Source organism: Macrotis lagotis, chromosome 1 (assembly GCF_037893015.1).
Source record: "Macrotis lagotis isolate mMagLag1 chromosome 1, bilby.v1.9.chrom.fasta, whole genome shotgun sequence".
In the NCBI taxonomy this organism is placed as follows: Eukaryota; Metazoa; Chordata; class Mammalia; order Peramelemorphia; family Peramelidae; genus Macrotis; species Macrotis lagotis.
Genome location: NC_133658.1, coordinates 52,302,054 through 52,314,494, shown reverse-complemented (window position 1 = coordinate 52,314,494; position 12,441 = coordinate 52,302,054). Strand labels below are relative to the sequence as shown.

At 39.4% G+C, this 12,441-nt stretch overlaps 1 protein-coding gene across 1 annotated transcript; it reads right to left on the bottom strand.

Moving 5' to 3' along the window:
* Positions 1–3,440: 3,440 nt before the first annotated feature.
* PABPN1L (PABPN1 like, cytoplasmic) lies at positions 3,441–9,072 on the bottom strand. The gene is made up of 7 exons (XM_074223054.1): positions 8,543–9,072; positions 7,565–7,802; positions 7,238–7,305; positions 6,578–6,684; positions 6,253–6,340; positions 4,214–4,359; positions 3,441–3,556 (listed from the first exon to the last, which is right to left on the bottom strand). The coding sequence occupies exons 1-7, from the start codon at positions 8,768–8,770 to the stop codon at positions 3,517–3,519; spliced, it is 915 nt and encodes a 304-aa protein (XP_074079155.1). The 5' UTR covers positions 8,771–9,072; the 3' UTR covers positions 3,441–3,516.
* Positions 9,073–12,441: the final 3,369 nt, after the last annotated feature.

Genomic DNA, 12,441 nt, shown 5'->3' with positions numbered 1-12,441 from the left:
AATGTCTCAGTTAAAAGGTATCACTTCAGCTGAGGTTTGAAGGAAAGCTAGATTATAGAAGATTTGTTTAGCAGCTAGTGCCTCTCATAGTGCAGAAAACTCAGGACCTGGTGTCAGGAAGACCACAGTGCAGATCTGCCTTCACATACTAGTTGTATGACCCTGAGAAAGCTCATTTAGTCTCTGCCTTAGTTTTCTTAGCTGCAAAAATGGAAATAATAATACCACCTCTCTCCTGGGTTGATGAAAGGATCAAATGAGATCACGTCTGCAAAATACCTAAAAAATTAGAAATTGAGGAGGTGCCCATCAGTTGGAGAAGAACTGAACAAGTTGTGACATCCAATTGGGATAGAATACTATTGTGCTATAAGAAATGATAAGAGGGATGGTTTCAGAAAGAACTGAAAAGACTTGTTTGAACTGATACAAAGTGAAGTCAGCAGAACCAGGAGAACATTGTATAAAGTAACAGCAGCATCATAACAGTGATCAACCACATTGATAGCAACATTGTAATGATGATCAACTGTGAAATATTCAGCTACTCTGATCAATACAATGATCCAAGACAATTCTGAAAGACAAGATGAAAAATGCTATCGCCTCCAGAAAGAGAACTACTGAATTCTGAGTACAGATTGGAGCATACTTTTCTTGTTTTCTTTATGTTTCTTACTTTTTATTTTTTTGCAACATGGCTAATATAGAAATGTTTCTTTGATATGTATTAAAATATATGTTTAATTATTATATTGCTTACTTCTCAATATGTAGGGGAGGGAAGAGATTCAAATGTAACAAAGTGAATGAAAAAATATACATGTATTTGGAAAACATTTAACAGAATGAAATACATTTAAAAAATAAAGTGCAATGTCTACACATAGTAGACACCACCTAAATGCTAGCAAGCCTTATGATACCGCCATTTTGTGTGTCTATAACATAGTCACCTATAATTGATCAAGGAGCAGGTAGACCAAGTTTACATTATATTGAGCAAGGAACAAAAAAAGAGGTTTTTCTATCCAGAGAGTGAATGATCTATTCCCTAGGCCATCAGTTACAAGGGAGAGCTTGTTCTTACATAATTGTAGGAATTCTGTTTTGTTCACACCTCAAAAATGACTATTAAGGGGTTATCTCAAGCAAATGTTTATCCCAGAGGTTATTTCTCCTATATCTTGGGATTATTAACAAGGAAGTAACAAGTTTTCTAGAAAATAGGGTATTGAAACCAAAGCAGGAACTACTCCCACATCTATTTCCCCACTAAGAAAAGAAACATATATTTATTAAGTATCTATGATGTGCCAAATAAAAATGCTTTATAACTATCTCATTTGAATGCAAGGAAAGCACTTCAGTCCAGGGCCAGCAAGATTCCATCATCCTTCTCAGAGAAGATGGTTTCCAAGACAGGATAAATAAAGCAGAAGGTTTGATCAAGTATAGACATGAACCACAAAGGATTATATGTTTTTTTCTTGATAGGATGTCATTTTTGTTGCTTGGAGGTCTCCCTCCCTCAGCCAATTCAAATTGCAATGCCGCCAAAGTATCTATGGGGATGGATGAGCACTTCTCCATTTAAACAGCATGTACTTGTCAGTGGGTCACACCATCACCAGACTTACCTGCTAAGTCCTTCGATGTTGATTAGAACCTGCCAGAGATTCTGTTCTGAGGCAGACAGAGCTTTTTAGGGCTAGTGCCAAGAGTAGAAAGCAGGGGATGAAAACATTAGCAGGAAAGTGATGAAAAAGCAATTCTTAATAAAAGCTGTTATTAAATTAGTAGAAACCAGTGCTTCTGGCTGCCTATATCAGCCTACTTCTAAGTGGGCAGATCAACCAACAAACACTTATTAATGTATCTTCTGGGTGTCTGGCTCTGCAATAGACCCAGGAGATGAGAACATCCTAAACAGAGAGAAATAAAGCTTGATTTGGCATGTGATAAAATGTAGTTAATTAAAAAATAATTAAGTGAATAATTAATAAAATTTAATTAATAAACTAAATAGTAAATAAATTAATAAAAAGTTCAATTAATGAAAGGAACAGAACCAAGAGAGCATTATATACATTAACAACAACATTGTGAATTAATCAACTTTGATGGCTACAGCTCCTCTCAGCAGTTCAGGGAGCTAGAACAACCATGGGAGACTTGTTATGGATAAGGCCATCCAGATGAAGAAAGAAAAACAAAACCAAAAACCAAAAACCAAAACCAAACTACAGAATCTGAATGAACACTACTTTCTCTTTAAAACAATTTCTCTAATTTTTTCCCTTTCTATTCCATGCTTCCCCCCCTTTTCCCTTAGTCCTAATTCCTCATACAGAAAATGACTAATATGTAAACATGTTAAATACAAATACACACATACAATGTTCACTAGACTGCTGCTGAGGGGAAAGGGGTGGGAAGGGAGGATGGAAGAAAATTGTGTAACTTAGAAATATGCATGTGGATGAATGCTGTAAAATTTTCATTACATGTAATTGGAAAAATAGAAAATTCAATAAAAAAGTTCAGCTAGAATACATTCAAGAATTTCACTCTTAAATTCAAAATTTTAGTTATTCATTAAAGTTAGAATCAAACTCTGGAAAGAACCACCTGCCAGCTTGTAGACAAAGAAGTGAAAACCCACATGTCCAAAAAAGTCAACCCTATTCTCATCCCCAGATGTATGCTGGGTGAACAGAAAGTACTTGACATCTGCCTAAAGAGAGCTTTGGGTTTCTATGTTCCCTAAAAGAGTAAACATTGTCCATTAAAATGAAAGGTACTCTTGCCTCTAAGTGTTTGCATTTACAGTAGGAAGTAGAAGTGAAAGGGTGAATAAAAGAAAACATTCATGCTTTTAAAAAAATATTTCAAATTTAATTATTTATATTGTTAAGAAAACATACTGTACATTTGTTTCTGTTAAAATTTGGTGACTTGAACTATAAACCATTCTAGGTTAAAGCTTCATCCTATCCCTTCCTCCCCTACTCCCCCAACCTTGCACTGGTGATCACTTTGTTTATAGTCCCAAACCAAAGTCACAGTGCTAAGATAATGGAAAAGGGTTAGGTTTGCCAGAGGCCTGAAACTCAGATACCTCAATTTAGTATCTCATAGTGTTTCAAGGCTTTGGCTTTGAACATCTTGCCAGCCTTGGTCCAAGGGACCAAAAGATCAGAGATCAGACCAGACTAGCTCTAAAAGTGTTGACCCCCAGGGAAAACATGTGCCTCCAAGATAACATGGACTGAGAGAGAAACAAAAAAGAGTTTCGTATGCCCCCAACCTAAGGCCTCTTACAGGTCTGTAATTCAGCCCCAGGGTTTGCCTAACAAGTTGGCCATCTGCTTTGGTTGCATTGTATTCTATACCAGATTTATTCCATGCCCCTACCCACCCAATCCCAGCTGAGCACACTGGTTATGTAATTAAGATAGTCCCAGATTTCAGTCATCCTGTTTTCTTCACAGTCCACATTTCTAGTCCAACCTTCTAGTATGGATCAAACCAATGGGAGAATCTTCCATGCCCCCTATGAGAGAAAAATGAATCAGGAGTTATATATCGTCAGAGTGGGCAAAGTACACATTGGATGGGTATTGGCATGACCCACTCATCACTAGCTCATTCTACCAGCATCTTCCTCCCAGGGATGCTGTATAGTTTTATAGCAGATCAGTATCAGACTCCCTGATGGAAATTATTAGTGGTTTGGGACCCCTTTACCTCTTGCCATATCAGAAAAAGTTGATCAACCCTATAGGAAATTAATCAGCCAGCCAGTCTTTTGTAATATTGCAACAAACTCAATGACAATGACTTCAAAAGAAAGGCCATTCTTGACTCAAAGGTTAGTTAGATCTTCTCTTTCCCTAGAATAAACAACTAACATCTCTTGACTTCCTCCCTTACCTCTGCCTGTTCCAGATCTGGCTGCACTGTGAGTATGACTAGAATTACCCAGCCTTTTCAAAGAGGGGTTTCTTCTTCTTCCTCAACTTCTCTACCACACCAGACTTCGCCCCCTCCCCCCCCAAAAAAAAATCTTATCAAGGATAATTTGGCCTGGAAACATGTGCAACAGTCACTCTAGGTGGTACAGACTGAGGGCAAAAAAAATAGTTGCTACTGGGAGGCCTGGATTCTGATCTGAGTTGCCCCTTGGCATGTCTGAGTCTCTGCCACTTACCTGTGATTTCTCCCCCTTGGCCTTGGTCGGACCCCAATATAATGTCCATACCGGTGAAGAGGACCTCCTCTGCCAGAAAGTCGAGAACGCAGACCCCCTCGATCTGTAGTGCTGATCCCAGGAAAGTTGGTCCTTTTGGGTAGAACCTGCAATAGAAAGAACAGATTTCCCCCACCCACCCACTCACCCAGAAGTCATTGCAAAGACACTAAAGTTGGAAAAAAAAAGTCTTAGATGTCTCTAAGACTCCAAGATAATACAGTTGCTGGTTGGAGATATCAGTCCTAGATTAGGCCTTACTGAATTTGCTTCTTAGATCTGACTTGGTTCAAGTTTGGACTAGTTCTATTTCTTCTTTTGCAAGATCTGACAATTACCACAAAACCTCACCTTCTTCTAAACCTTTCCCTTTCTATAATTTGTCTATTACTATCATCTATTTGGCTTAGATTGCTCTCCAGAAGACCCAGTAAAATGAACACATTTTTATTAGGAGGATCTATTCCATAATTTTTTCAGTTGTTTTTAGTAGTGGCCAACTCTTAGTGACCCCATTGGGATTTTGTTGCTAATGATACCAGAGTGGTTTTCCATTTCCTTTTTGAGCTCATTTTATAGATGAGGAAATTGGGGCAAACAGGGTTAAATGACTTGTCCAGGATCACACATCTAAGAAGACTCTGAGGCTAGATTTGAACTCAGGGAGATGAGTCTTCCTGACTCAAATCCAGCATTCTCTCCACTGCATCACCTTGTAGTACATTGGGGATCCAACAATAATAACCAAAAAATCCCAGCCCTCAAGGAGCTTACATTCTATTGAGGGCGAGAAGTAAAACTTTTATATAGAAAACATAAAAGAAGATACTTTGAGGAGAAAGAGGCCACTGACTAATTCTGCGAGGATAGACAATTTATGGGCAGCAGCTTGTATGAATGCTTAGAAGAATGAAATGTATTAAATTAAGGGAAGAGATAACTGTACTATTTGACAAAAATGTAGAATGCACAAAGAAGTGTGCTGTACAGTTGGGCTCTGGCCTTACTGCAAAGAATTTTAAATGTCAAATAAAAGAGTCTATATTTTATTCTAGAGGCAATAGGGAACCTTAAAAGATTTCTGATCAAAACCGTGCCTTAGGCAGTTTTTGGCAGTTGAATAGAAGGGAGAAAAGAGACACTGGAGGTAGAAAGAATAATTAGAAAGTTATTCTGATAGTCTAAGGAAGAAGTAATAAAGGCTTGAACTACGAGGGTGACCAAGTCAATGGAGAAAAGGGAGTAGATCTAAGAGATGATCGATAACTAGACTTGGCAACTTAATTTGATATGGGGGGGGTCAAAGGCAATTCAAGAAATAACAATTTGGGTGACAGATGGTGGCGGCTTTACTAAAAATAGAGAAGTTTAGAGAAGGATTGGATTTGGACAAGAAGATGAAATTCCTGGGGCAACTAGGTGGTGCCATAGTGGATAGAGCACTGGACTTGGAATCAGGAAAACATGTTTTTTTGGAGTTCAAATCTAGCCTGACACTTTGTAGCTGTGTGACTTTGAGTCAGTCACTTCACCTTGTTTGCCTCAGTTTCCTCATCCATAAAATGAGGAGAACAAAATGGCAAATCACTCCATTAACTTTGCCAAAAACCTCAAAATGGTGTCACAAAGAGTTGCACATGACTGAAGCCACTGAACACAGAGAATGAAGAGTTCTCTTTTCTCAAAAGAAATATCCAACCTCCTCTTCTGGATGCCCCATTTCTATCAATGGTTACAATCATTCTCCTACAACCACAGAATGGAAACTTCATTTATCTTTGGATATAGGAATCAAGAGAGAAGAAGTGTCCTATTGACACTTCTTCCCTAAGAGAACCCTTCCCTTCTGACTCCTTCCCTTCGTAAGTCTAGTCTTTTTTCCTCTTATCTCTTCAATCTTTATCAATGGATTATGTAACAGTGAGAGACTTACTAAACATCTATTGCTTTACATGGTGTCTTATACTCATTCATTCTCTACTTGTCTCTGATAAACTCACCTTGATTATCCGGCCTCTAAAGGTAGTTTCATCCAGATCCATAGCAGTCTTCACTGAATCCTCATAGGCAAATTCAATGTAGGCATAGCTAAGGAGGAGGAAAGTTGAGGGTCAGGGTTGAGGCCAAAGCTCCCAAGAAGGGGCAGAAAATGAAAATGACTCAACTCTTGCTTGTGCCCAAGACTATCATTCAACAGTAACTTAGAGGGGAGAATTAATATCTAGACAATAAGCCAATCTTGAGATCTTGGCAAGGTTAGTATTAACTTCAGTTCAATCCAATACACTCCCCCTCCTCCCCTTCCCCACAAGCCCCAGTACTGACCCCTTGGGATGTCCAGAGTACTTGTCACAGAGAATGGTGACCCTGTTGATTTCACCACAGCAGTTGAAGTGGGACTCCAGCTCCTCAGCTGTGCCACTGTAATCCACCTGGAAATACTGGCCTATCAGAGTTCATTTTGTGTGCATGTGTGTACATGTGTATACACAGTTTGTGACAAATGAGTAGGTTAGGTTTTTATAGCCAAAAAGAAAAAAATGAGTTTACCTTATCCATCCAAGTATTTTCTCAAACTTTTCCCTCCCCTTCCCGCAAAGGATATGCCAGAGTCTAGAACCAGATCTCAGCCTGAATTCATGGTGGTCAACTTGGATCCAGTGGCCACAAAGATCAACAAGACCCCAAACCATCAATCATCTTGAAGGAGATTTCTCTATCTAGCCTTATTTCCTTCTGCTGTACGAGTTCCCTCAAGGGCTTTAGCATCATGACCTTATGTTCCTCCAACCATCAAGGGTCTTCTCTCATTAAAGAAGAAGATACACTTTTATTTAATTGATCCTGGCTGGGCCAAGATAGTCAAAATTAATGACAAGCTGTCTATAAAGGTTGCTTGTCTTATCTACCCTCTCCCTCATCTCATCTTGGGGTTTACCTAACCAATAGTTTACCTCACCCTCAGTGCCTTCTCCAACCACTTACATTGCCTACGTAGACAGATCTGTGATCAGCCTCTAACTTCTCAATGGGTGTCCCTTGGAAGGGTATACCTAGAATGAAAAAAATATTTGCAGGAGTACAACTGTAGTTCAGGATAAAAAAAAGGTTTGGACACCTCAGAGCCAAGAACCCATAGGTTTAGGGGTCCTGTCTCCTAGATATTTCCACCGCTTATCTGACTCATGAATCCTTGCATACAAATGGGTGACTCTTTCCAACCTAGGCTCTTTTCTTCTACTTCCTTTTCCCCCTCCCCAAAGCCTATATGACCAGTAGAGTGTAGAGAAAATCCAAGGACCAGCTTCCTACCATTCTCTGGACTCAGCAGATGAGTGACCTCATTGTCATATAGGGCTGGTGATAGCAACGGGTTGGATGATTTTGTTGCCACTTTCCTCTCTTCCTCATGTGGCTTCTGCTGTTTGGTCTCTTCCATACCTTTGAGCTCCTGTCTCTCATGGGCCTCTTCTATTTTCTGTAGCTTGGTTTTGATGTCTTCTAGCTCCCACCCATCTTCTTGAAGCACATGGGAGGAAACACCTGCCTCCTGTTAAAGTCAGGTTCCCTCAGAGATCAGTCCCCTTGGAGCTTCAGTGGGGTGGGGGAAGGGAGGAGGATGGGGGAAGATATCAATAGCTTGGTTCTCTCACTTCATCCTTTGTGATTTCCCCACCCCCTTCCATCATTTGCTTTCATTCTAGGACTCTCAAACTTCTAAAGCATCCCCCCAAGGGGGGATCTATTACTATAGAATCTTTCTTTAGCTTCCTTTTATTCTCCCGGAGATGTCAGTGCCTACATTGAATTTGCCTAAGAGGATTTGGTAGATACTAAAGGAGACATCCTTCAGGGACTGCATAATCAAGAAAAGTTTGGGAAAGGATGACTATTGTAAAAATCCCAGAATACTAGGAATATGAGCCCATACAGAGACTTTTAGGGAGCTAGTTTAATTTTCAGATGAGGAAACTAAAAAGGCCCTTGTTCAAGGCCTTCAGTGACTCAATACTCTTTCTGCTTCCTTGGTTTCCTTTAACTCGGAGCTCATGCCGCCGCCCCCCCTTTCTGGGGAGGTCTCTCCAACTGTGTTCCCCCTGCAATTACCTTCTGTTTACCCTAAAGCTTTCTTATGTGAACTGAATGATCTACATGTCCCCCAGTGGAATGAAAGTTCTTTGAGAGCTGGTTATCCCTAGCCTGGCCCATAAAAGAAGGCTCTTATTAACTCATTGTTGACCCATTGAAAGTCCCTTGAGTAGGGGGAGGGAAGAAAGGGGTCTTACTTACCAAGTCAGGCCCCAGGGCCTCCTCCAGTTTTCCCCCGACCAGGAGAGAGAGAAGAGCACATTCTTCTTCCTTCTCTTCTTCCTCTGCTGGGTATACTTTCAACACCTTTCCAGCAGGTTGTCCCTCACCCCCCCAGCCTAGCCCTTCAGGGTCGGAGAGAGCATTTTGGAGCCAGTCCTTAGAAGGAGGAGGGAAGAGAGAATTGTTGCTGCTAATGGAAAACCACATGGGCAAAATCTTGGCTCTAACTCTTACAGTACTGGGCCTAACTGACTCAATTCCCCCAGGCCTGGAGTCAGCTGAGTCCAGGACCCAAGGATTTTAATCCCTTTCCTCTTCCAGCTGTTTCCATTTCAGCTCTTTAAAGGGCCCTGGGCCAGAAATCCAGACTGACCAGCTCGTTATCTGCAGGGATGCCTATCTCAGTAGTTAAAACTCAAAGACCTGGCTAGCCTTTCTCCCCAGGATAGTTACTTGGTCTCCTTTCCTCAGTCCTTTCTGAAGGCAGGCAAGATCTCATATCTGCCTTCCCCTTCTTTAATCTGGTCTTTGAAAGAAGAATGTCAAGCCAGACCCCCTAGACATGCTTTCATGGTTTATTATTTTACCCAACTTTCAAGGCCCACATTTTCCATGACAGATATTGACTTCATCCCTGAAATTCTTACCATATTTAGAATCTATTGCACATCATTTAACACTTGATTACATTCCAGTTTGAGTTGCTCAGATCTTATCTCAGAGCTCTTATCAGATCATATGATTTAATTTTTTCTGTTAATTAATTTTTTCAATTACAAAGCATTTATTTTTCTTTCTTGTATCCTGCTCCATCTCCACCCCCAAGAAAACAAAACCCTTGTGACAAATGAGCATAGCCAAGCAAAACAATAATCTCCTATTGACTGTGTCCAAAAATGTGTCTCATTCTGCAGACTGATTTCATCATCTCCCTTTGAGGAGGTAGGTAGCATGTTTCATCATTGGTCTTCTGGAAATCATGGTTGGTCATTGATTTAGATGATCAGAGTTCTTAGGTCCTTTAAAATTGTTCATTTCTAAAATGTTGCCATTATAGTATATATTGTCCTGATTTTGCTCATCTTACTCTGTATTAGTCCATACAAGTCTTCTCCAGTTTCACCAATACTATTCCTTTCATCATTTCTTACACCCATCAATAGTATTCCATTATATTTATATAACATAACTTGTTCAACCATTCTCCAATTGATTGTGCACCACCCCATTGACTTTCAGTTCTTTGGCAACATGAAAAAAATTGCTATATTTTGTTGTATTGAACTTTTTCTTTCTTTGATTTCCTATTTTCCTATTGTTAGTCCAAGGATATGCACAATTTAGAATCTTTTTTTTTAATAGCTCCCTCAGTTTCTAGTACCAGTTGTCTGCTAGGTGTTTAATAATTGTTTACTGAGGGGCAGCTAGGTGGCGCACTGGATAGAGCGTGGGCCCTGGAGTCAGGAGTACCTGAGTTCAAATTTGACCTCACTCACTTAATAATTATCTAGCTGTGTGGCCTTGGGCAAGCTATTTAACCCCATTACCTTGCAAAAAAAAAAAACCCTAAAAAACCAAATAATTGTTTACTGAATTGAATGCCAGAAGAATGTGCTTTAATCTTAATTCTTGATTTGACTATAATCATTTAGAAGGCAAGATACATGCCACATGTATCTATGTTTCCCTCAATTTAGCAAATGACAGGGCACAGGGCACTCAACAAAAATGTTGTTTGTCTATTCTGTCATCAGGAGGGTGATGTCTTGATCTGCAAGTTTTGCAAGAGAGGCAGAGCTGTGCAAAGTCATCAGCTTTACCCTCTCCTCCATTGGAGGAGTTCAATGGCAAGACCTATGTCAAGATGACAGGTGTGGATGGAAGCTGAGTTTTAATGGTTCCTTAGAAGAGGAAACTTGCATGAAGCAGAGCTCAGATCCGGGGAGCAACAATAAGACTTTGCCCTAGGTCAAACCACTTGGATAGCATTGAAAGCTTGGAAGTTTCCACCCTTTCCTTGAGATTCTGGAAAAACACAACCCTCAGTAACCCTGGAAAAGCAGTGACAAGATCAGCCTAGATCTTCCCTCCAGAAGTATGGCAGATCCCAGTCCTAATATCAAGTTTGAAGCCAGGAAGTAAGCTTGAAGAATGAACAAACAGAAAATCCCACTGGGCAGGGATGATCAAGACATAACCCCCAAAAGAAGAGACAGATCCAAAAAAAATCTACAAACAGTACCTCAGAGAAAAACACAGCTTAAGCACAAATTCAACTAGAATTCCTGGAAAAGATGAAGCAAGAATTAAAAAGCGATAAAAAAGTTTTTATAAGTGGGATGAGAGTGCTTGAGGAAAAAAATTGGAAAAGAAATAAGCACGATGGAAGAAAGAATTGGAAAAGGAATCATCAACTTGGCAGAGGAAGCACAAAACATTGTGCAAGCAACATAATCCCTGAAAATTAGAATGGACCAAATGAAAGCCAGTGGTTCCATGAGGCAACAAAAAATATTAAAATAATGTCAAAAGTTTGAAGAGTTAGAAGAAAATGTAAAATATCTCATAGCAAAAACAAAAACAAAACTCCCTCCCCCCCAAAACCCCAAACTCTGTTCTAGTATGCAGATTGAAGGAAAACCATCTAAGAATCACAGAATCTGAATACCATGATCAAAAGAAAATATCTAATTATTAAATTTCAAAAAATCTTAAAAATCTTACATTTTAAAATGAAACCCCTTCAGATCTCTTTGTACCAAAGGGAAAAAATGGAAATAGAAAAAAATCTGCTAGTCACTTCCTGGAAGAAGGCCCTAAATGAAAATACCCAGGAATATTATAGACAAAACTCAGAGCTTTCAGGTTAAAGCAGCAGAAATATAGAATTCAAGAAGTTAGAATTTAGATAAAAAATTATTTAGCAGGCATCATTTTAAAGGTGCAGAGAAATTGGCATATAAGATTCCAGAAAGCAAAGGGCATGGCCAAGCATACCATACTTGGCAAAGCTCATTATGATGCTTTAGGGGAAAAAATTTTACCTTTAAGGAAATAGAGGGCTTCCAAGTACTTGATGAAAAGACCAAAACTTCAGAAAAACTTTGAGGTACTAACACAGGAATGAAGAAAAATATAAAATGGTAAACAAAGCTGAAAGATTAAGCAAGAATAAACTTACATTTAAAGATGGGAAAATGACGCATATTCTCCCTATGAATACTCTCATCATCAGGGGTCATAGAGGGAGTACAATAAGTCAAGGTCTGATAGTGGTTTTGTTTTATCTTGATCTTAAAAGGAGATTGGAAAAGGGAGGGAAGAGGAATACAATGAGAGTAAGATGAAGGAAATGAAAGTAGAGGAAGATTACCACATATAATTAAAGCATGCAAGTAGACATGTATATAAATAAGAAGGAGGGATTGGGAAGGGGAATAGCTGACATTTTTATTCTCATCTGAACTGGTAAAATAATGAACACACACACACACACACACACACACACACACACACACACACAGAGTTAAGTATAGAAATATATTTCATTCAGCCAGAAATTAGGACAGAAAGGGGAGTAGAGGGGCAAGGAGGAATTAGCAGGATAGTTTAAGGGAGAGATTAGAACTAAGCAAAACAAACTTGATTTAAGGATATATAAAAATATTTATAGCTTCTTTTGAGATAGCAAAGTATGTGAATCTGAGTGGATGCCCACAAATTGGGGAATGGCTGAATAAGTTATGACATTAATGAAATAGAATACTATTGTGATGTAAGAAATGATGAAGGGGGGGTGGAGGGTGGCGTAGTGGATAAAGCACCCACCCTGGAGTCAGGAGTACCTGGGTTCAAATCTGGTCTCAGACACTTAGCTG